Raw genomic sequence first — 25076 nt, 5'->3', positions numbered from 1 at the left:
AGCTTGTAATTAGCCCAGATTGGCGTCTTCTTCTGGATGCCTTATTAGCAGGGCGGCTCAGGGGTAGGAGAGAATCTCACTGTCATTTTTCAGAGCGGTTTGGGTCGCTCCGTCTTCCCTTCGCCACTCAGCCCTCACTGGTTAACGTGCTGCAGAGCCACAGTGGGAGGACGGGGTGGAAGGGGTGTTGTCCAAACGGGACAAAAGATTAAACAAAGGCGGTGAAACAGAAAGCTGCGAGCGGGCCTGACGTGGCAGCAAGGGAGAGGGAGGGAGGAGAGAGCTGAGTGTGGAGAATGGAGGAGGTGGAGAGTGAAAGTGGGGCTCCAGGGTTGTTTTCCAAACACTGAGCAAACGTTCATGGATCATCTCAGGTCCTGCCTGCAATTAGAGAGGAGATATGCATAGTCAATGAGCTGTCTGAGACATGGGAGTAATTAGAGGACTAACTGAGCTGCTGTCTGTTTGTGTTCCTCTGTTTGTTTGGTCTCACTTCCTCTCCTCAGCTCAACCTTGTGTCCAGCATCACGTTGTCCAAGTCGGCCCCTACGGCCTCCCCTCCTCTGAGCCTGCCCCAGACCCCGACCACACCCACAACACCCCTCACACCCCTATCCCAGACCCACTCAGTCATCACAGCCAACAGCCTCCACAGCATGGGCCCCATGCGACGGCGCTACTCGGAAAAGTACAACATGCCCATCTCTCCAGGTACTGTGGGATGTACACAAATACACACATGGAACAGCACACTCATCAGTCCTGCTTAATAACCACATAACCAAGTGTACACACACAAACACACACAGCCATGAAATGTTGCTATAATTTGTGTTTATCAGCTTCTGATTGGATGTTTCTGTTGACACAGTTTGTTCCCTTTACACAGATATCATTCAGAACAAAGAGTTTTACATGAACGCAGAAGTAAGACCACCGTTCACGTACGCCTCGCTAATAAGACAGGTAAGAACTTAGCTTGATCTTTTAATCGGTATCATTTATAAAGTAAGAACATTTAACATCCTGCAGCCTGCAGAAATACAGCAGCTGTTCACAAGGTCGCAAACTGCTTCGGTTTAACTTGTTTCTCTGTTCGCTTCTTCTTACACTTTGAACACAATTTAAACAGAAGAGATGATTAACCATCTTCAAATGAGTGAAAGAATACATGCGGGATTCAAAAAAACACTCAGATACGACAATTGCATTCGATTAAGCGTTTCAGTGTCCGTGATTATCACCAAATTCATTTCACACAACAGTAGGGATGAACCTGTTTTAAGATGGCCAGTCAATTATGGCTCGGCCTCAGTAATCTGGCATCTCAGGAATTAATCTGAGCCGGCCGTAATTGCTGCCTTGTAATCTGCCCGAGATATGTTTTCTGCTCGCCCTTCATTTACACCCACAAAAAGGAAAATATATTTAAATGTGCCGTTTTGACTAAAAAGTTCAGAAGACTCTTAAACAGAGAGACAGCGGAGACAGTTTACTCAAGTGTTGTCTGTGTTTTTCCTCAAGAGAACAAACAAACCTGCACGCTTCTCCTGAATTATTGATCATTTTGTGATGGGAGCAAAATTGTAAATGTTTGTTTCTGTCACTGTTCCTCATCCAGGCAATCCTGGAGTCTCCAGAAAAGCAGCTAACACTAAACGAAATCTACAACTGGTTCACACGAATGTTTGCATATTTTAGACGCAACGCAGCGACGTGGAAGGTAACTCTTGCTGTTCCCTCTTCTTTTTCAAACCTAACCCAGAGAAGGAGACATTGTGTTGATGTTAGAGATAATTAAATGATAGCCTGCTGTAATACCTTCAGAAATGAACCTTTGCACAAATACATAACAATCCCGTCTTATCCTGTCCAAATGAACCGCCCTTTAAACAAACATATGGAGCACATTGAAACAAGAAGGAGAGCAATATGTGCATTCTTGCACAAAAAAAAAGAAAGAGAGAAGAAGAAAATGAAAGAAAAAACTAACAGCCTGTAAAATGTGGGGATGTTCTGTTGGTGGGTGGCATGAGTTAAACATCGCAGTGCTCTGCCAGGGACTCCTGGCTGAGTCCCTGACACTTCACATGAGAACACTCTGCTTTCTATCAGACCACAAACACACACACACACACTTACAGTATAACATAAAATAATATAAACATGCATAAGGGGATGATACGTGCAGGCCTACTTTCTACTTTGCCAAAACGGATTTGGATCTCGATGCTGAATTTAATTTTTCATATTTATTTTTACACATAATGAAGGGAAATACCGACTCAACCAGAACTTTTTTTGAGTCAAATATTGAAAATTTAAGGTTAAGTTTCAGCATCTCACACTGTAAATTTGTTTCTGAGTGGGAATAATAAAAATGTCAGTAAATATATTGCCATGGAGACCAAGAAATATTTATGTGTTAAAGTCATTTGAAACTCAAGGATTCATTTAATGCCAATAGCATTCTGTGTTATTTGTTTTAAATTCAGGTTTCTTCCAGAGACTGTGTTTGACATTTTATTCCCATACAGGCATGTATACTGTTCTGATAGCAACCTTCTTTCTCTTTTTTTCTTCACACCAACTGAAGAATGCAGTCCGGCATAATCTTAGTCTTCACAAGTGTTTTGTGCGAGTAGAAAACGTAAAAGGGGCTGTGTGGACAGTCGACGAAATAGAGTTCCAAAAGAGACGGCCTCAAAAGATCAGTGGGTAGGTTCAGCCTCTCTAGCGCCGACTAGCATCTGTCTCACTGCTGACTGAAGAGGCTGCTGCTGCTCCATCTCATTGTCTGTGTGCCGTAATGTCCAAAGTCCCTGCTTGCTTTGGGTGCCTCCCCTTCATGCTTTTCAGAAGCCTTTTGGTGATGGCTCATAACCCACAATGGCTTATTTTCATTTTGATCCTCACGCTCTCCCCTCCTCCCTGTGTCGTCTGTTTGTCCGTGTGTGTGCGTCCTCTGTCTGTCCTGTCGATCACTGCATCTGCATCTGGCTCCCCTGCCTCCCCCTTCCCTGCTGCTGCTTTGCTTTCCCAGGGTGCCATTCGCACCAACCTATCCCTGCATAAGTGCTTTGTGAGAGTAGAGGATGAGTTTGGGTCCTTTTGGACCGTTGATGATGAGGAGTTTAAGCGCGGCCGCCACATACAGCGAGGCCGCCCTCGGAAATACACCGCTGACGAGAACTTTGACGAGCTGCTCGTACAGTAAGCACTTCCGCCTCCAAACTCCAGAGGCCCCCCGCCCCACCTGCATGCACCCCCCCCCCCCCCCATCCACTGTGTTGTCATCATGCTTTTTGTGTTAAGCTTGCCATCCATCATGCTTTCATAAGATCAACTTCTTCCCATGCAATGTAAAATGGTGATAGTTGTGTGATGTCGTCAAGTGACTGAACACCTCACAACTATGGCTTTAATATCACTACAACTGTAAATGTAGTTAGCTCTTATACAAAGAGCATTGATTTATTTTTATGTAATAAGATACTGTAGCTGAGCAATGCATGCTGGGTGAGACACAAGTCTGTGGCTGTAATTTGATTTCATCTCTTTGCAGAAGTCCATCCTTAGTGAAGAACATTCAGACCAGCCTGGGCTATGGTCCGACCCTCTCTGCTGCCTTCCAGGTAAAAATCTAATGTGAATTCATCCTCAGAAAAATTCATTAAAATCTCTCGTCTTATGTGCCCAGTGTCCCAGTCTTTGTTTTTAGGGAATGTGCTGGTATGAGAAGAGTGATGAGCGACTGAGGAAGTGCTGACAGCTCTCTTCCTTTTCACATTTAATGCTTCGGGCTTTGCTTTTCAGGCTTCAATGGCAGAAAACAACATACCTCTATACACTACTGCTTCCATTGGAAGTCCTACCCTCAACTCCCTGGCCAACGCCATCCGCGAGGAGATGAATGGAGCGATGGACCATGGAAACAGCAACGGCAGTGACAGCAGCCCAGGACGCTCGCCCCTGCCAGCTATGTGAGTGGTACACACGCTTTCTATCACCAACACAGTTCGTGTAAGAAAAGAGAATAAAAGAGAAAGAGTTTCAACTTCCCTGAGACATAACACTCTAAATAGATGTTGACAGAAAATCTTTGCAGTGCCCACCCAAAAGGCACTAAAATTACCTAATACATGGCATCAGATGAAAGACAAACAATGCCGGAGAGGACAATAAATAAATTGACGAGGGATGATATTGGAGTGGTGTGAAGGGTCATGGCCAGAACTGTGGCTGGCCTCCGTGCAGAAAGGGAAACTCCACCTCTTCGAAGCTTCCATCACCAGGCAGGAGCCCCTCTGTTATTCTAACAGCGAGTTTATGAACTCTCCTTTATGTGTCCTGCTGTCTGTGTCAGTCTCGCCATAATCAACATTCCAATTTGTTAAAATATTTATAAAATGCCAGAACGCAGAGCGACGGAGCTGTTGGCTCCGACGCAGTGCAACATGAGCCCCAACACATTCAGAAACGCCTCTGAGCTGCTGAAAGAAAAGCAACACAAAAGCATAATTAGTCTGGAGGACATCATCCAAGATTCTCATGTAGGAAAGTTGCGGTCGGCCTGGAAACCGCAGCTCCCCGTTCACTTGTTGTATAGGAGTGTCTGCTAAGTTGTTTGAAGCCTAAAATAATACAGCACACGCTGCATCGTTTCCAGATGTGGGGGCAGACCACCGATGTGTAGACTCGGGGATGGCCTCCTGAAAAACGTCTGAGCTTGGGGGAAATTCTGCCTGAAAACAGAAAAAGGTGCAGTAATGAGCTCCTGGCCAAATGGAGGAAAAGTGCCATCCCTAATCACTGTGAACATAGCTCTGAGCGTGGCTGTGGAACAGGAAAGGCAGAGACAGGATGGGTGTGCTGGCCTAAAGGCAGCCTGCTTCTCCCTCTGCCCCTCTGCTTCTATCTTTAGGCTGATAAAGCTCACCAACTCTTTCTCCATAATTATGTCTATAAGCTTTACGCAAGTACAAAATGAGTTCAAACTGTTTTCTTTTGCTTTTTTAAAGAACTTTATTCTCTTATTAACAAAACATACCCGTTGTTTCATGCCCTCGGATTGAGCGTTGAGTGTTACATACAGTAGCAGCGTCTCTCTGGAAGTCTCCTCACACATCCCTCTTCTTCTTCTGTGGTGCTTTGGCTCGTACAAGTTCAACACCACTGTGTTAACTGAGGAACATGTGTTGTCCACATGTGCCTGTGTGCTGCTGGTGGACAGGACACAGCTTTTTAACACTGCAAAGAAAAACCCAGAGCGCTTCTCCCAAACCAGAGAGCCAGGTATCCAGAGAAGGCTAATTATAAGCAAAGTGTAGAATCAGCATGCAGTTCAATAGCATAATAATAACAATTTCATGTCTGCCCTGCAGCCACAGAGTGAGACCTGAGGCAACAGCACTTGTGGAGTTACTTTGATGTGAAAATGATAGAAAAGCTGACTTTACTTTTCCCCCCTTTTTATAATTTACGCCACAATATGTCAGCTCATTAGCATACGAGCGTCTCCATCACAACAGTTGCAAATTACATGAGACGTCCCGGCGTGAATAAATCAAATGTGGGCTTTGGTGATGAAGAATGTGCCAGTTCGCCCTTGTTGTTGTAGTAAATGAGCCCGGTGCCTCATCCTGACACCGCTCTACCTCCGCTACGGCAGCCTGGCACCGCAGGTTAGAGCGGTGAGTCCCCTGCAGCTGCTCGTAATGTATTTTTTTTCCTCTCCTCCTCTCAGCCACAGCCAGGCCTCCTCTCCCCGTATGCTTTATTCCTGCTCTGTTTCTGTAATGAGAAATTTGGCAGATCTCATCTCTTTAGTGGCTCTTTTGCCCAGGCTGTAAGATGGGAGGGGATGGGGAGGCTCATGTTTTTGCCTTGTTTACAAGTGACAGCGTTATTATTCTCATAAGGGCTCTGTTTCTTATCACAGTGTTGTGCCGTGTGCGCCGCCGCCGCTCTCCTAGCGCCTCTCCTGCCAGCGCTTTTCTTCCCTTATTGACACTTGGTTGAAAATTCGCATTAATTCTAGAGTTTAAAGCATGTATGGCGGTGTCTGGTCGCTGTGTTTGCTTGAAGTTGATTAATGATAGAAGCCGGCTCGGGGTCGTCCTCTGGAGACCCGCCTCGCAGGTTGTGCATGTTAACGAGCAGGAAGGGGAACACACAGCGCGCCACTGATCCACAGCCACCAGGAGGCTGACAACGGCAGCCCACTCGCTCTGCAGAGTCCATTCTCTTCTCTCCTCGTCTCACGTTGTTAATCTTCCTCATTTATCAATTCTAAGTGAATACCCTGTTGTCGGTTGCCATGAAAATAAAAAGCCTGCAGCTTTGCCAGGATTGGAATACCTCAAAAGAAAGCTGAAATTATCATCTGCACCGCCGAGGCCCCCACTCACAGTCTCACCGTAGCCAGACATTTGTTTTTGTTCCCCTGTTTCCTTCTTTATAAACAGAATCAGCTCAGGTCTGTATCACTTTGTGTTTGGCGTGTGTGATAAAAAATGGGTATGTAACAAAGTTAAGAAGAACTGGAGCTACATGTCTACTTTCTTCTCTTCCTCCAGGCATCACATCAGGGTTAAGGAGGAACCACTGGACCCCGAAGACCACGAAGGGCCCCTCTCCCTGGTAACGACTGCCAATCACAGTCCGGATTTCGATCACCACAGAGATTATGACGACGACCAGGGCCACGATGACATGCTGTAAGGCCTAGAGAGCCCCCTCCCCTCCCCAGCCTCAGAGGCCGAGGCAGTCTGGGTCATCTGGGAGACAGAAGCGCTCCGCAGATAACAAACACTGAACTGCAGTCTCAGCCACTGATGACAGCTCTCAAATGTCTCCAAGTCAACTTTTTAGTGCCATTACAATACATAGCAAAAACACACACACAAACAAAAACACAGAATACAGCCCACACGAGGCGTCTTTTTTCTGATTCCTTTCTACTTTTGATTTAAGTAAAGCTTAAAAAAAGCAAACCTTCCTTTCTACCCATGTGTCGGATGGACTTGTTTGGTACGGGGGGGTGACATGTTCGCGCTCCAACCCAGACCCTTGCCGTGCAGCCAGGACACGCTGCGCTCCGCAGACTGCGAGAGGGGATGCGTCTCTCCCCCACCTACCCCCCCCCCCCCCCCCCCCCCCCCCCCCCCCCACAATCTTTCTCCTTCTCTCCCACCCTCCCTCTGTCAGACACACACATCCAACCACAAACGGAGGAGAGAGAGACAGACAATGACTGACGTTTAATTTACACCGTGTGCGTGAGTGCGTAGGTGTGTGTGAGGGAGAGCGAGTGCAGACTTCTGTTCATTGTCACTGCCTTCAACACTTCTCATTGGTTTGATTCCATCTGGGGTGGGAGGGATGTTGTTTTTATTCGGGTGTATTTTGTGTTGGGGGTGAGAGGTTTTAAAATATCAACGTAATGTTTTTTTGTTTTTTTTTCATCATTCAATGCTGTTATTGATGTTGCATCTTTATTTTGTTGTTGTTCTTGTTTCTGTAAACTGATCAGACCTCATGCCCATGCTGTGGAGATTCTGTGTGGTCCGCACTTGATGATGAATGTTTATGATTTCTTTTTCACCTTGTTCTTTTTTAAACACACACACATGAAGCAGAATGTCTGATACCGAGCAGTATTTTTCTGTCATTTATTCCAAAAATCATCATGGAAATGAAAAAAAAAAAAAAAGTCACCGCTCTGACATGTAGCCCACCCCTCACCCGCTCTTCTTCCTCTTCCTCCTCATGAAGTCCATTGGCGATGCACTACTCATAATGAAGGCTCTCTCCACGCATCAATGAAGCTTAATTTAAGATGCGAATGAATGACAGAGAAATCATGCAGGTTATGGTTTATCCTTATGAAATTATACTTTAAAACAGCCCTCGCCACAGAGCATGCTTAGCCGCAACACAATTTCTGATCACTTACAAGCTCCAGGGTCTTTTTTTTTATTATGTAAAATGAAAATGTCAGGTGTGCACCAGCGAGATAAAGATTTCGACCAATTAATTGTGATTTCAGAACACAACTGTCATTGTTAATCAAACTGTGTCTGGCTTTTTCCACTCTGTAATTTCATCCAGAGCTTGAAGATAAATTCCCACGTAGTTTTATTTTGTATCTTGCGCTTTGGTCTGATCGTTTTTAAGGTTTTAGTGATTGTTAATGTAATTGCACACGCGACAAAATGCCCCTCTCTCCTTCTTCTTCAAGGGAACAAAGTCCCAGAGACTCGCAATAAGACCGAAAACGTTGCACATTCCAGCATTTGACAGCCACGTGAAAGGTCCCGGACGTACAGTACCTGCCGTGTTAGAGAGTGTGGATACCTCGACGTTCAGTGTCACCCAAAAAAAAAAAAGCCAATGAGTTCTAGTCCACGTTGAACTGAGTGATTTCCACATGTGGTTTTATGATGCAGCAGCAAAAATTCCAGCTTTGATAGATAGTCAAATTTTAAAGAGACCATGAATTTCAAGACTGCAATCAACCACTTTTAAATTTGTATTTATTATTAGTATTATTATTATCATTTTATGTTTTATTTGGCTTTTTTTTTGTTGTTCATGTGTTTTATTATCTTGTTCTGTGACTACCAAAGATAAACTACAAAGTCAATGTTGTGTGTTCCATGCAATAGCAGATAGGCCAAATATGTCCCCTCCATTCTCTCCCGCTGGACGACCTCAGCGGCTGTGGTCGAGCCGGTGGCAGACTGAATCCAGGGCCAAGCTCCTCCAACTCATTCACTTTTATTAGAAAAGGACAAAATAGAACCAAAGGGGGGCGTCCCGGACAGGACAAGCTGCGTTTGGCAGTGACCAAATCTGAACGGGAGGTGCTGACAGTCTGATACATGATGATGACCAAATTAGGGAAACTTTTTTGTCTTTGGGCCAGTGAGTGGAAAAAGGGAGCTTCTTGGTCAGGAACAGATTTGTGCGCAACATAAAGGGTATGTACTGTAGATAACGCTGAAAAAAAAAATGTACTGGCAAATGGGAAAAGCTTTGCAGAGAACAATGTGAAATGGATTCTATACTTCAACTGGACCACACGATGATTTGTTGTTTCTCTTCTTTTTCTTTCTTTACATGTTTGTATCCTTTGAAATGATTGTATGCCACTTTTTAGGGGTTTTAGTGTCTTTATGAGGGAAGACTTTATGATTGTGTTTAGTTTCTGTCAACTTATTACTTTTTATATTAAAAAACACTCCTGTCAACTAATAAGCTGGGTACAAGGTACTTTATGGCAGTTATTGTTATCTCTTTTTTTTTGTTCATTAACTAAAAAGGGGCAATCTGTGGTTTCCAGAAGATGTATTTAATATCCAGGCAGCTGTGGGATGGGTCAGTCACAGCCAGGCTCGGATCGTGAGAACGCGGGCCGAGCTCATCCACAAACACCCCCCCCCCCCCCCCCCCCCCCCCCCCCAGTCATCATGCAGGCTGGTTTGTTTGGTATTCAGAGAGGAGGACCAGTGCTGGTAGATTAGAACATTCTCAGCATGTGTAGCCTGACATTACTAAAGATAACAGCATGAGAAAAAGCCGTTAGTACGCATACCTCATTTCAAACCTATAGGGAATGATTCAATTAATCGAGAGAGAGAAAATAAATAGAAATAAACAAACATTTCACTCAGTTGCACTTAGTCGTATGTCTTGCATGTGTAGTCTGATACTGTAGAAAGAAAAAAATGATAAAAAGAGAAAAAAATGAAAAATGAAATTAGAGCTTGTTTATCTTAAAAGGTTTCATCCTTTTTTTTGCCAAACCAATTCAAACCTCAGGCCTTTTGTTGGTGGAAATATCATCCAGCTGTGTGTGGCACATTCATCCTGTCTGTCCTCTGATGGGTTGTTTTAAGGGCGTTCCAATATTAGGTTGTACATACATGTCACTGTAGCCTTTGTCTTCTCCTCTCCTGTCCTTTCCTCTCTCTTTTTCTCTCTCTCCCTCTTTTCTTTTGTTTAAGATAAAGAAATACATTTGTGTTATGATGTTTGCTTTATCGCCACTGCTTTGTATTAACTATGAAAAAGCTATGAGAAAAAAAAAACTGCTGTATGTATTGGAATAGCAAACTGTGCTGCAAATGTATTTTACTTAGTAATCCTTGCTTTAAAAAAAAAAAAAAAAAAAGAAATTAAAAAAAATCACATCATCCTTGCAGACATGTGGGTGAGCTGGGCAGGGGCAGGCCGGGGGGGAGATTATCCCCCATTTTGGATTTTAAACTGTAATATAAAAAACAGACTTTTCTCTGTTATCATTGACCGAAGCATTTTGTACAGAATTCCCCCCTCTTTGTGTTAAAGCTGTTTTTTGATACTTCCTTTTGATGGTCCAACCACTGCCTTCTGTGGCTCCATGGGAAAGATTACTGCTCTGAGAAAAAAGGGCACACAGGTATATTTCCTCTACGAGACGGTGGTATCTTGCATGACTGATACCAGGGTCACAGAGATGTTGGGTGGGTGGGTAATGTTTTAAGTGGTCAGTAATAACATAAGGGTGTATCAATCTAATGATATTTTATATGAAATTAATAGGAAACAGAAGAAAAATATGCAGTGCCAAGATGTAAAGAATATTGTTAAATGCTTTCTTTTGTTTCCTTTTCTTTGTTGTTTGAGAAATTTCATGTCCTTCATTCATCAGAGACGTGTTCTCCTCATCATCTGTCTCCTCATCCAGGTAAAAGACACGTTTTTATTTATATATATATATATAAATATATATATATATTTTGTTTTTTGTTAATTGAGCAAGCACAGCGGGCAGGTCAGAGGTGGAGGCTCCCGAGTCTAACGTCCTGCAAACTGAGGCCGTGTGGCGTCACCCCCCCCCGACATCACACGTTGGCACCCGAGCTAAAACACGCCATTGTCTCAACCATCAGCGACCATCCAGCCTGCTGTCATTCCGTCCCCCCTCCTCCTCTTTTCTCCTTCTCTCACATCACACTCTTTATTTTGGGGGTGGTAGGGAGAGATGGGGGGGGGGGGGGGGGGGTAGCAGCCGAGGAGCTGTCACGGTGCTCTCATCCTGCAGCAGCAGCTTGTCTTTCTTTCTCTTTCTTTCTTTTTCTTCTTTGAAGATGTACTCTGTAGTTTCTGTTTTTTTATAGAGAAATATTATTGCTCATCATTTCCATCGGTGTGTAACCTCCTCATCATTCCTCGTGTGTCTGATGCAGACCACTCTGTTGTAGTCAGTGGCGATGACTGACGTGAGCATTCTAAACATGCAATAAAATGCTGGTTGTTCAGACGAATTCCTCCGGCCTCTCCTTGTTATCTGTTTGGTCTGGTGTGGCAACACCGAGCTGCACGATTTCTTTATTTCAAAACGTGATCATTCTCCAGTGTTGACAGAAGAACACTTGATACAGAATTAGGCACAGTAGTTCTCTAAAGTTGAATTATAAATGTGAGAGATTTTGTGGGTTCCATAAGGCCTTATTAGCAAATGAAGCTTTCATTTGTTTTGCTGTCATCAACTGTAAATGCATCAAATCATGTAAAGAACAAATTATCACAGATACAAAATAATATAGCCTGATATATTTCAATGTTTATGGATTAATGCTGCATTTGCAGTTCTCTCCTCATTGTCTCCACCTGCAGACTAGTTGAACCTGTGTTTGTCATCTGCTGCAGGACCCTCGTCTCGGCCTCTGCATTAAATTATATTGTAATTAAAAAGAGACAGTTAAACTGTCTTTTCCTAACAGCAATTTAGGTAACTGCATTTGATAAGCTATAAATTGTAACAGCATTAAAAATTCCAGAAATAATAGCGATATGGATTTGGTGACGGGAGCTAATGCTGATGACCAGGACTCAGGGTTTTTTACGACAGAGGCGCGGGTCATGTTGGCCACTAAACAGGAGACAAAGATCAAGTCTAAGCACTTTTAATCTTGTGAAACAAGCAATTACAAATAGTTGCATTGATTTGTTAAAAAGCTTTAGGCGACATAAATCGTTTCTTGCTGAGCTTATTGCTGGAAAACATAAATGTCAAGTGTATTATTAATTAAGGCCTTTGAAAGATAAGATTTAATGGAAACAATATAAAATCACAAGCAATCTCTCTGTGGGCAGTATTTCACTGGACGCTCGGGCTCCGTGTGGATCTGTGTTGTTTTCATGACACTGATCACAAACCGGATTAGACGACAGCGAGTCAGAGGGAACGCACTGGAAAGTGTTTGTGTTGGGAAAAAAATCAGCCATTAACAGACGCATTCACATAAATTAACTGCACAGTAACTTAGAGAGAGGAAGCAACATATGATATTATTATGGTCCATAAAGGTGGATGAAATATTATGGGAACAGTTTAGATATATTGACACTGAGACATGATCGGCCAATACTGGCCCTCCACACATTAATCTGAATTTCTCTGTCGCCAACACACCACACCGACATGACACAACTTCCACACTGACATTTTTGTCCGTGTGATTAATTATCGTTTTCAACTCCAGAAAGAAAAGATGCTTTTCAATAAAACAAGCTTGTGTTAAAGTTATTATTTTTCTAATCGCTTTGAGTGTCAGTTCCCATATTAATCACTTATCATTCATGTATTATTTCACTTACCTTTACTGGCTGTTATATTTAATTTATCCACCTGCTCCCTTAAGTGGGAAATACCAAGTAATACAACAGGCAGAATCATCAATATCAATACCAATACTTTTTTTAATCATAAAAATGACTAATGAACCATCATAGACAGAGACGTGTCGTGATTTATGAGATGCATCATTTATGCTGCCTCTGAAAATATTTTATTCATCCCAATTATCTGTCATGACGTTAATTTACCACATTGGATGAAACATGTTTAATTCTCTCAGTCAAAAATGTATTTTATTTTAAATCTAAAGATTAACTGAAGGTAATTGATCTGTAGAGCTTTAAACAAAAATGGCATTTTATGTTACGATTGTGTTATTTGATGCCTGTGAATTGAGACAGTTCTAAAACAGGTGCATGTTTAACCTCACTGAAACAAGATGCATCACACATCTGCCGTGGAGAAGTGAATGACCTGAGAAAAGCGTTTTTTGGTATCTTGTGATATTGATTTTTTTTTCTTGTGGAGCTTAAAACATTAAACATAAAATCCACAACATGTTGAAACAACAACTCAGTTTATCCGCAGACATCACTGTCGTTTCTTTGCTTGAACAACTTTCAAATAAGATAAACTGTCGTGTGTTTGTTAATGAAAGACGTGTTCTTGAATCGTCACTTTTCGGACAGTGGTTGCGATGAGTGGTGATTTTAACATTTGTCATCTTTATTAAAGAAATGTAGTATAAGCGTTACTTTGTCTGTACTCTTGCTGTTTTTCAGTATAGCGATGTACAAAGTCTGATCCCATTCTGATCACAAAGCAGTGATTGGTTGATTATTTTCTCCAACCCAGGAGTCATCATCGAGCTCGACGACCTGTTTTTATCACTGATCATATCAGACATGTGACGGTGATACCTTACAAGCCCATAAAAAAACATGTAAAACATTTAGAATATAGGACAAGTTGTTAAATATTCCCTTGTACGTTTGAAGGTCTTCTGCACAATTTAAGTTACCAACTACCAGTAGATGTTAGCAGGTGTTATTGGCCCCCAGCGGATGTTAGGGTCATAACTTCAGTTGTGCGCCTTAGCGTCATCAAGTGTTTTGGGCTTGTAATCAATGATACAGGCCGAACTTGAGGGTACACTGAGGCTAAAGGTGAATCTGACTGGCTACTGGCTTGTATGACAGCACTATAAGAAGCCATGTGGCCGCTCAGTAGATCGGACATAATTACCTCTTTGCCTTTTTAAACTAAACACTGTCCCATTTTAGAACATAGGACAAGCTGGAGAATATCCCTAGTATGTTCTACTGCACTAATGAATGCCTACCACCAGTTGACGTTATCGGATGTTAGTGACCACCAGCGGATGTTGGGGTCATATCTCCAGTTGTGTAAGTTCACACATACAATAGATCCCATTATTCTGACTTTCAATTTGTGATCATACCCAATTAATAATCCACACTTTTTACATGGCAGGATTGTATCTCCATTAATTTCTTCACATTTATACAATTTAGGGAGAGCAGCCCAATGAAACCAAAACTATATGGCTACATACCATTACAGGTACGTTGTAAACTGGGTGAACTGACCCTTTAACCTTTAACAGATCAGTGTTGACTTCCTATGTGTTGCTGTGTGTGCAACCCTTAGAGAGATGTTGCTGTTGCTCCGTCCTGTCGTACAAACTCCAGGCGGCTCACAGTCGTATTATTTAGCTCGGTTCGTTTGCAGAAAACAAATGTGGATGCTCCGCTCACTTTATTCTAATTACGGCGTGTCACAGCCTCCATCCATTCACACGAGAGCTTCAGTCAAATAGTGAAAAGCTGGCAAACATCCCAGCGTTGCAGCGAGGCAATTAGCTGTCCTGCAGTGTTTGTTATTCATGGTTTGATGTAAAAATTTGTTTATTAAGACGGGCTGCGGGCGCTGGTGTGCAATAGACCTGCTTGTAATTAGATTCCAATTATTTGTCTGTTTCTGATATTGTAAACTGGCACTTACCAAATCAGTTAAATTGACACAGTGCACTGCTTGGTTTACCCGGTAATTAAAATGTGTTCTGTTAATTAGATGATGACCACTTTATTCCAGGGCTCTCGTGTTCGGGCTCCTCGGCGGCTCGCTGTTTGGATCATGAGTTGCCAGACGCTTCCCTAATCAGCCCTTGTTTTGTTTCAATTACCACCTGCTGTTGAAAAGGCATGCCTCGCTGCCCCCCCCCCCCCAATCCTCCACCCACTAAACACACACACACACACACAAACACACACACACACACACACAACAATACCACGAGGCCGGTTTCAGCTCCAACACAACAATCAGCGGTTCACAGCTGGGCTCGCTTTCTTCTTTTTTAGAAGGCGCAGCTACATTTCAAAGACACTGCGAGCAATTAAAAAGGGAACTGAAGCGAGATGAAAGTATAAAGGTGCTTATCACATCAGTTAGCGAGCCTCGTGTGAGTAGCCACTGGTAATTACGCTCATTGAGTAAATAGCGGAGATGCTCTGATGTCGCCTTCTCTTGGTAACGGGGGGTTAAGGGTGGGGCAGCTGCTGGATCCACTGATGAGTTCACTAACTAAACATGTCGAACTATCCAATGCAGGAGCTGTGTGGAGCTGAATGTAGATGAACTGCTGGTTAAAGACCCTCACTGATTATAATAACCTGAACTTCTTCTCTTTGAAACTCGGCCGTGAACTCTGCTGATTTTTCTTCTCCCAAATCAACAGTTTCCGTTTTTGTTCGCCTCTCTCGTGTTGCATTCAGGGACCAAACTCAGTCTTGTGTCAAACATTCCAGTTCGTTCTTCACCTTGGTAAAACTGTATTTACATAAACTATTTCAACTTAAAGTCCACTCACAGGCTTTTTTAAAAACAGTGTCAGAGCATGACCATCCAAAGAGTCAGCCATGTTGTCATGGAGATGGATCTGTTGACACCAACTTCTAGCTCAGATACTGTTATAAACTGATAACACGTTTAGATTCACTCATGTTATTGACCGCCGCCAAGGAGGTGACGTCTTCATCGACATTTGTTTGTTTGCTTGTCTGTTATTTAGCGGCATTGCACAAAAAACACTTAACGGATTTCCAACTTGGTAGAAGGATACATTATGGGTCAGGGATGAACCCTTTCAATTTTGGTACGAATCCAGATCAGGGGGCGGATCCAGGAATTTATTTTCACTTTCTTTAACATTGCGAGAATGTTTTCTTTTCAACAATTTCACAGATTTACCTGAATTCCACTGAATTTTGCATGAATCATGATTTTTTTTTTAAACATTGAGAGGACTAATATGTATGAATGTGTGTAACTTGGTGCAGCTTGATTGAATGGAAGGGGGCTGTTGGGCCTTGGTGGAGATCTGTGTTCTATTCAGTGTTGTTCTGGTTTCCCAGTTCAGTTGAGCTGAAGACAGTAAATACAAACTCAGGCCAAGCAGTGAACATTCTTTTATGAATATCAAATCAGTACTTAAGTTTGTTGTATACATACGGAACACTTCAGTGAGCCACACAGCTTCACTGGGTCACATGTTCCTTCGTTACCATCAGCCCACTCACTGTGGTTTATTTAGTCTCAGTCCCATTCACTGACTTGCTGCCATACACTAAGTACTCAGTCGAGCATGAGATGTGTATAAATCCACTGCTGAAAATAATCTGGAACAAATTGACTGTTTTCTCATGTTTGGTAAAAACTACAGCAGTGATATGATACAGGGAATAACAGAGGCTGTTTGAAAATAAAACGGTTTATCTGTGAGCCATTTGATTTGTGTCTTCATTTGGAATCAATGGGCTTGAGGCTGAGCCACATACAGGTTAGAGAGGTTAGAGAGTGCTCAGAGGCAGAATATAGGTTAGAATTAAGATTAAACTCATTATAGGTTGTAATTACCGGCCCTGGCAATAAGAGCAACTGGAGAACAAGTTTCATCCTTTTAGGAGTCCTGGGCTATTTTGGTTGTTTTAATGCTTTTGAATTTTCCTTTATATACAACACTACACATAAAAATGTTTTCACCATGTCATGGTAACTTTGCCTATATGACCAGACAATTCATCTTTCACTTTGACATAACATATCAACATAGTGGACCGAACATTCCTAAGAAAGATCAAAGCTGATATGGAAAATCATGTTTATTTCTATAAAAAACACAATCATCCTTAACGAAGCATTTAAAAGTCGAAAATGTAAATACAGGTCGTAACTGTGAAGAAACGATTCTGAAAGTGATTTCACATCTAATAATCATCAAGTGTTTCTCAATAAGACAAAAAACTATAAAGATATTGAGTTAAATGCAACGTCTGTGCCCTCCCACTCTGTGTACTTTTACCATCTATTATTCCATCCATTCTTCCATCCATCCATCATCCATCCATCCATTCTTCTATCGATTCTTCCATTTATCCATCCATTCTTCCATCCATCATCCATCCATTCTTCCATCCATTCTTCCACCCATGCCTCCATTCTTCCATCCATCCATCCATCCATCCATCCATCCATCCATTCTTCCATCCATCCATCCATCCATCCATCCATCCATCCATCCATCCATCCATCCATCCATCCATCCATTCATTCTTCCATCCATCCATCCATCCTATATACGTTGCATTTGCCCTTGCATACCTTTTGTTTGGCGTTAATATTTACATCAAATCTATATCATCATATCACAATGATTATTTACTACTTTTACAAAAGAGTTTAAAGTTGATAACAGAAAACGGCTTTGTTTCATACGTACATCTTGAACCAATCATGTGATTCCATCACGCCAGCGACTCGAGAGCTTATGCAAGAAATATATATCAAGAACGCAGAGACAACTTTCCACGGACTCAAATCTTTTATGTGGTTGGGCCAGTTGCAGTGTTGCAGGTGAGAGTTGTGTGTGTAACCTGCTCCTGTGTAGTGAGGAGCTCCTGCTCCTTTGCGGGAACAGTGATGGTGGAGAGTCCTGCAGGTCTCCACCATGGTCTCCACCATGGTCTCCACCATGGTCTCCACTCAGCTGCAGATGTCTGGCCTGCACTCGTGTCCCAGCAGCCGACATCACGACTAGAAATGTTTGCTTTGAATAATTGAAGAGATGCAAAACAACATGAATAATTAGGACATCGGCCTCTCGCACTTTTTGTGTCATGGTGAATTAACAGAGAAGTGGCTGCTGCTGGGAGGGGTTTTAACAATGATGATTTATGATCAGGAGAGAAATAAACCCAGTGTATTAAAACAAGCAGACTGATTATTTGTTAGGATGCACACAGTTTGTCAGCCATGCTAACACTAATGTTTCGAGACTGAATAATGCTTTTATACATATGACTGCAGTACAATATGATGAAAGAAGCCAACTATGTTTATTTGCTCAGTAGGCTAATGAGAGAGGTTAGCTTAGCCTGCAGGAACAATTGAAACAATTAGCCTGGCTAGCTGGGAAAATGTTTGAGAAGCTGAGATTCAGTGTGTTCATCGGTGAGCTTTAGCTGATAGCTGTTTACTTTTGGTCACACTTTGGCTAGCACTGTTGTCCCCTGTTTACCCCATCTCTGCGCTAAGCTGAGCTAGGCTAGGCTAATCGAATGGGCTGCTGGTTGTAGCTTTACACTCAGCGTACAGAAAACGCTGTCATTCTCCTCATCTTACTACAAGAGAGGAAATACAAAGTATTTTCCAAAATGGTTTAACAAGCAGCCTATTCAGTCCGTATTTTCTTAGATAGTGCTGCACGCAACACAACACACGAGCTTTAATTGTACTTTGAGATTGAGAAGCATCGCATGTTGACATTTAAATGGTGTTTTGGTGTCTCTCTGACAGCTTGACTTAAACAGCAGTGTATTAATGCAGATAGCCTCTGAATTTCTCTTCACTCCTGCTCTGATTCAGATCCTCTGTGGGGCTCATGCGTTTCCTCCTCTGTGAGAAAAAGTTATCATTTAAACATGGCTGGTGTTTACCTGCACTGAACCTTGATTGAGGAAGCCTGTGCCTTTACACTGATGCCCTCCTAATCTGTATGACTGGCATTCTCATTTCTCTGACGCTGCCATTCAAAACACAAACATGAAATGTTGGTTTTAGAACCGCGAGACCTGCAAGAGTGAATTTCAAGTGCTTATTCAAATATTTCATTAAAATGTAAATTTTTGACAACGCTGTACGTCTAGCTGTGCACAAGGCATGACCTAAGAAGTTATGAAGTTATAACAGCGTTTCTCTGTCTGATGCCAATTAACTGGTGGGGAGACTATAATGTCCTTACCTTGTTTTATCGCCACATAACAGCGAGCCAACAAATGCATCTGGTGTAACAGGAGTTTCAGGTATTGACAGCTAAGATTGGTGGACTGCAGGAAAAAAAGAGAAAGTCAAACATGAAGCCTCCTGGAGACTGGTAGCTAATCAATTCTCTTATCTCACACAAAGTGCAAATGAAGTGATTAAAATTAGGGTTATGCAAAAGCAAGGAGGGAAAGTGAATTGTAAATGAGACCAACGGCCGCACAGCTGGCTACTGCTGAACGTGAAGATTTATCTCCTGACATTTGTCAGGACCAGAAACAACACGTCAGAGGTTCGCTTCACTCACACTGGAAACAAAGAAAGGTCCTATTGATTTGGATTTTTACAACAGTGAAATTCCCCCTCTCTAGGGTAACCTGAATATCCCATTTTGCAATTTCTTTTTGCAAAACTGTTTTTGATATTGTAAACTGGCATTTACCAAATCAGTATCTGTTTTTCTTTTCCTCTTATTTCCACTTTATTTGTCATTGTTACAAATTCAGATTTTCAAGTCTAATTGCTATTTAGATTGAAAGACTACAACTTGATAAGTTGTTTGTGCACATGGCGAACTTTGGTAGCTTTGCTTTCAAAAAGTCCAGCAAATTTTTAAACAAAAATATACAATTACAGTAAATAAACAGAAAATGAAAGAAAAATAGAAAAAACAATTCACACAACAACCATAATACATAACACAATATATAATATATAATAGAACAACTTCTCTGAAACTGTAGACTTTGAAATTCAGAGGTGGATGTTGCCAGAGTCAATTACGTACGTGCTAGAAATTCTGAGACACTTTTTCCCAATTTCTAATTTGCAAAAATATGTCAGTGTACTCTATAAAATGTTTACTTTGTTGCATTAAGCTATGCATTTTTTACATTAGAATCTACATTTTTTACATTTAGATTATACTTTATACTAATTATTCTAGCTTTAGACTGATTTAACGGTTTGCTACTTAAATAGTTTGAGGATAAATGTACAATTCACATCTTCATACTGAAAGATGCCTGTGATGTTGGACTGTTTGTATTTATTGATTTTCTATTAAAAAATTGGATTAATGTATTATGGATTTATGTTGTGTTAATATGGAAGGTACAGATACAGCTGAAGCAGGACGGACACTGGGTGAGGAGTGAGTGATGGGGTTAAATCATCCAGAGTTTTTCTTGTTTTAGTCTTTTTTGAAGGGGTTTCATGCCTCGGAGGCCACCTGTGTTAAACATGCTGCGGTTTGAAGGATATTTCATACGATATTTGATAAAGTCATGATAAACAGCAAATACCCTGCAAGGCTTTCCTTGTCAATCAGTTATTCATCACCTCAAAGTGTGTTCTTGCCAACAGATGTATGAATACATTGGCATGTTGACTTTTAGGGAGTCTGTATATGGAAGCTACATTATACATGTGAACTGCTCTCACGCACTGGGAGAGGAAGCAGTGATGGATTAAATGATCAAGACTATTGCTAAACTATCTGAAATAAATACAATATATATACATAAATGAAGACAATAAAAATGAGCTGATGTTTATTTGGAGCAGGTTTGTGTGACGCAGCTTGAAATATGTTGCAGTTTGCATGAACAATATTTGATAAAGTCATGATATTGAGCAAATCCCCTGCGAGGCTTTCCCCCTGTCAATCAGTTATTCATCATCTCAAAGTGTGTTCTTGCCAAAAGATGTATGAATGAATAAACAGAGGCATGTTGACTTTCAGGGAGTCAGACTACCTTATATTTGCTGTTCCCCCGCCTTGATCCGATGATGAAAATTTCAGAGACATAAACCTCCGGGTTCGTATTGCTCCAGGTTCTTCACTCTACCGCTTTATTTCTTTATTTATTCTCTCATTTTTAACTTGCAGGGGGGAAGAAGACAAAATGGTTGCAGGTGGTGATGAAAATAAGAGCCATCCATCATTATTTATTAGGCATGAAAAAGATACACAATAATGTAATTTAATCTCTCAGCAGACAATTATTTCCACATATTGATAACGCAATGCGAAAAGTGCCATGAATCCTAATATGATGTTTGCTTTTATTGGTGTATGATACAACCAGAACAAATAATGTAATTGTATCAGGAGGAAAATGTGATTATTTGCCCATGCTAACATTATAATACCAATCTGCTGCAGACAATGGTATCATATTATTTTGCTGTGCTTAACTAGTTGCAATTTGCATTAAGTTATTATATCTGGGTGGCAATAAAGGCACCGCTCTGCCGATGCTCTGTGCTTTTCTTAGTTTCTCATTACAGCTCTGTGAACATTTTGGGAGGTTTCCACTCCGAGCGTCTGCATGACTCCTGATCTGAAGAGGGAAACTTTTAACGTGGAGTTTTAACTGCAATTTGATATGATTTCCTTTCCTCTCTGTGCGCTATATCCTTTATTTATATTGTTTGCAGCTCCATTCCAAACACAGACGACTATCCAGCGTTCATCCAGGCCAGTCTGAGGTTAAAGCAACACGACACAATAGACAGAATTACTATGCAAATGACAGCGCTGGAAACAAAAACACCTTTTCCATTAAAAAGTAAAATGCTTTAAATATTTGCATATAGGTGCTCTGATTTGGTTATTCCCAATTTCAAGATGATTAACATTAATGAAGGAGCGGCTTGATGCACTGACTGTCAGGCCACATCAGGCCACCTCTGTAACCTCCTCTGTGTTTTGCATGGCGAGGCGTTCACGCCATACTGAACTAATGACCAAGTCAGCCCGTGTAAAATTAGACCGTGCATCTACACAAGTGTCTCTCTGACATTATGAAAATGTTTTATTGATGACTCATTATTAGCATTTCGGTGGTGAGGTGAGTTTGATCCACCCAGAAGATGCAAAGTGTAATAATAATAATGTCTGCTTAATTATTAATACCCAAAACCTAATCCATCTCTGCAGAGAATATGTACATATTTTAGTGTCTCATTTGAATTTTTGCAACAAACACACACCTAAAAACCATTAGACGGCTCGTGGTAATGACAGGTTTAAATGGGCTTATTTTTAAGAATTAATGTGTGACTGCCACTGTACGGCCTGAGCCCAGAGACAGAGGTCTTCCTGTTTATTCTGTTTGATTCTGAGAGTGTGCAGCATCCCACCGCACGTCCCCGTAGAGAGGCGAGCCGAGCACACACTGTGTGAAAGCGTCATTCTGCACCGGAGGCTAGAGGAGTGTTTGCAAGTCATTAGTGGTTTGTAAATGATATTTGTTCCCATGTGACATATCATTTGAAATGGTTTTCTAATAATAACACCCACTGATAATAAAATAAGAGGGCCCTCATGTTGTGATTATGCTTTTCATAAATTCCGTTTGGAAAAACGGAGGGAGGGGGGTATTTCAGTATGAATAAGTGCTCAATATGTTGATATGAATTTCACACTCAGATTGTGAGCGCTCCACTGATACTGTGAAAGATAACGCCGCTGTAAGCTCAGTTTCAGTTTCGGAATTAAACTTTGGTTGTAACCTGACTCGGCTTTGTTGCGACGAGAAATCTTATTTTCCTCTAAAGCTCGTCTCATTGTGTCCTGAAAGCAAAAAGCTTGACCTGTCACCTCCATCCTTAATGACTCCTGACAAACACCCGTCCTCCCGCCGTGCGTTTCCTGTTGGCCACAGCACCGAGCCAAGACAACTTGGCACAGGACGCAGTGTGTCTGGTGAATGGGGAGCCGCGCCGCCGCCCGAACACCATTTATCTCGTATTTTATGAAATGAACCAGCGGCTTGGAGATCAATAGGCCCCCGTGGTGAATGCGAACAACGCTACTGGGTCCTTATCAGGAGCCCGCTGCCAATCTGTGGCAAGCGAAGCCTGCACCTTCCCTGGATACACCACTGGTCTTTGAAATTAAAGTTGACGCCTGTAATCCAGGGAAATGGTCCCTCTACTCTCGCTTAACACCGGTTTAGTTTCACCCCAGCTGATGATAAAGCATGACAGAAATACAGAGCACTATCTTCTCTCCGGGGTTGATAGGTTTTGCCAGCTTATCAGGGAACAGGCAGCTAACCTTCTTACGCCTGGCCCGTTGACAAAACTGAGGAGTCAATTTACAAAAGAAGCCGTGCTGCCTGGCTCGTAAATAAAACCATTCTTTCTCGATGGAACACACAAAAAATTGTGTCAAAAGAAAATACCCAATTTTTATAAACCACCCAAAAGTGAGTAAATGTATAACACAGGAGGCTAAGCGCTGGTGATAGAGTGTATTCATGTAAATCCGCCCAAGCACAGCTGCAGGAAATTGACAGAGATCTACTGGAGCGCTTTGCCTGTAAAGGGTGGGATTTACATGCCTAACTAGGGCTTAACCACCCTTCCTCCAGTTTACCTGTTACTCTCTGGCCTGTGAGCACGAGCCTGGATGGGCTAGGTTGCACTGCTTATTCTTAATGCCTTTTCATCCCCGCTCATATCTGTCAGTCTCAGAAATGAACCCGTAAACTCCACTGGGGCAGCTCGCCGCATGTCACAAAATTGGTTCAGCGTGACAGCACGTCAGGAGGTTTGTTTGTTTCCTGCTCCGGAGGCCTCACAACTTTCTCCACAGCAGACCTCAGATCAGATAAAAATTAAAACACATGCGTACGGCAGGATGTGAGTGATGCCGAACGAGGCCGTAATCAAGATCACATTAAAGCGAGTGCTCCTCCTGAGGAGAAAGTGCAAGTCTTTTCCTTTTGGACAGGATGTGGCTTTGGGCAGTCAGGGGGTGGCGGGCGTCGCTCCTGGGCTCCACAGCCCTCAGCTGAATCTCAGCCCCTGCAGGCACATTCTGTAGACCGCTCATGGCAGTTTAGACTAAGCAGAAAAACTGTTTGGCTTTCTTCTTTTTTTTCCCTTTTACATGAAACTCGCATCTGTACACGTAGTGCACGCAGCAGCGAGCTCGTGCCAAAGTGGCCTCAACAAAACAGCGAAATGTTTCCTCATTTGTTTTTTTCCTCTGAACCTCAGATCCTTCCAGATGATTAAAAAACACAAATAGCGAGCACCGATTCTATTAATGCTGTCGTCCTATCACACAGGAACCGAGCACAGATGCAAAGCATTCCTCTTTGCCTTGTGTGTTTTGTATCGCCCCCCCCCCCCCTCCAAACAATTGGATTTTCAGAGCTGGAGCCGCCGCCAATAAAATTAATGGGAGACTTGCTGAGTCCATACAGGAAGTGGGCTTCTTAAATAAACACATTGTTTCCAAACTAATCCACACCCCTATTGTTTACAGACCAGGGAACAGGGCTGGGTGCAGACCGGGCTAGTCCGCCCAGATTACCCCCCCACCCCTGTCAAGGCCGCTCCATTTCTAAACAGAGGCCGAAAAAATATAAAACTGTGAAGCAGGAGTTCACTTTGATGTTATTTTGGGTCAGCATCTGTTTTCATGCTTCCTCTAAATATTACGTGATGTTCAGAATTTCTCATGAGCAAATGCCCACACGACTTTTGACTTAAATATGAACGGAAATTTACATTCTGCTTTCTGTGTGATATAAATGGAGAGTTTTCAGTAAAAGAAAATCTATGGAAAAGTTTGAGAAAAGCCTTAAACCTCTTAGTGGGTTTATACCATGCACTAGACGTGTCTCCATTTCCTCCCACTATTAAGAAATGAAGCCAAAATATCCAAGATAAGAACGCTGCCATCTTGCTCATTAGGGGACAAAGTCTATGCAGCCACCAGGGGGCGAACGAAACACTTAAGGGTCAGTTTGGGGGAGCCGTCATCTTATCCATCTTTATATACAGTCTATGGTTTATAGCATGAGGGAGCTGGTACTGACTGAAAACACTGTGAATCCTATGAACATTGATGCTGTGTACAGCTGTTTTCAAACATTTACTCCAGGATATTCCCAAAAATGCGTAGTTTGCCTTTAACGTTTGAAGAACGCAGCAGGAGATTGTCTGGGTCAGACGCATTCACAACAACAGGAAAATGTCCAGAACATTCAGGTGAGGGGTGGCGTCTGGGTAGAGGAGCAGGAGGCAGGACATGATGTGGACATTTCACTGTGGAAATCAGACAATGTCGTTTACAGCACATCGT

General features: G+C 42.2%; 1 protein-coding gene and 1 long non-coding RNA gene across 13 annotated transcripts in view; one reads left to right on the top strand and one right to left on the bottom strand.

Moving 5' to 3' along the window:
• foxp1b (forkhead box P1b) overlaps window positions 1–7141 on the top strand; it is a 153289-nt gene extending 146148 nt beyond the window's left edge. For 11 of the 12 annotated variants that reach the window (XM_034585332.1, XM_034585336.1, XM_034585339.1 and 8 more), the window contains 7 exons: window positions 507–711; window positions 890–966; window positions 1622–1723; window positions 2597–2718; window positions 3566–3635; window positions 3817–3983; window positions 6579–6723. In XM_034585332.1, coding sequence (XP_034441223.1) covers window positions 507–711; window positions 890–966; window positions 1622–1723; window positions 2597–2718; window positions 3566–3635; window positions 3817–3983; window positions 6579–6723 — 888 coding nt within the window. Of the gene's footprint in view, window positions 1–506; window positions 712–889; window positions 967–1621; window positions 1724–2596; window positions 2719–3565; window positions 3636–3816; window positions 3984–6578 lie in introns of all 12 variants that reach the window. The other variant, XM_034585338.1, reaches the window with a different exon arrangement.
• A 6550-nt stretch (window positions 7142–13691) lies between these two features.
• LOC117761443 lies at window positions 13692–23473 on the bottom strand. Its single transcript, XR_004613831.1, has 3 exons — window positions 23464–23473; window positions 22857–22860; window positions 13692–13875 (listed from the first exon to the last, which is right to left on the bottom strand). It is a non-coding gene; the product is annotated as an uncharacterized LOC117761443 (long non-coding RNA).
• Between the last annotated feature and the right edge of the window lie 1603 nt (window positions 23474–25076).

The sequence above is a fragment of the Hippoglossus hippoglossus genome, chromosome 5 (genome assembly GCF_009819705.1).
Source record: "Hippoglossus hippoglossus isolate fHipHip1 chromosome 5, fHipHip1.pri, whole genome shotgun sequence".
Classification (NCBI taxonomy): Eukaryota; Metazoa; Chordata; class Actinopteri; order Pleuronectiformes; family Pleuronectidae; genus Hippoglossus; species Hippoglossus hippoglossus.
This window is presented reverse-complemented; position numbering and strand designations above follow the sequence as displayed.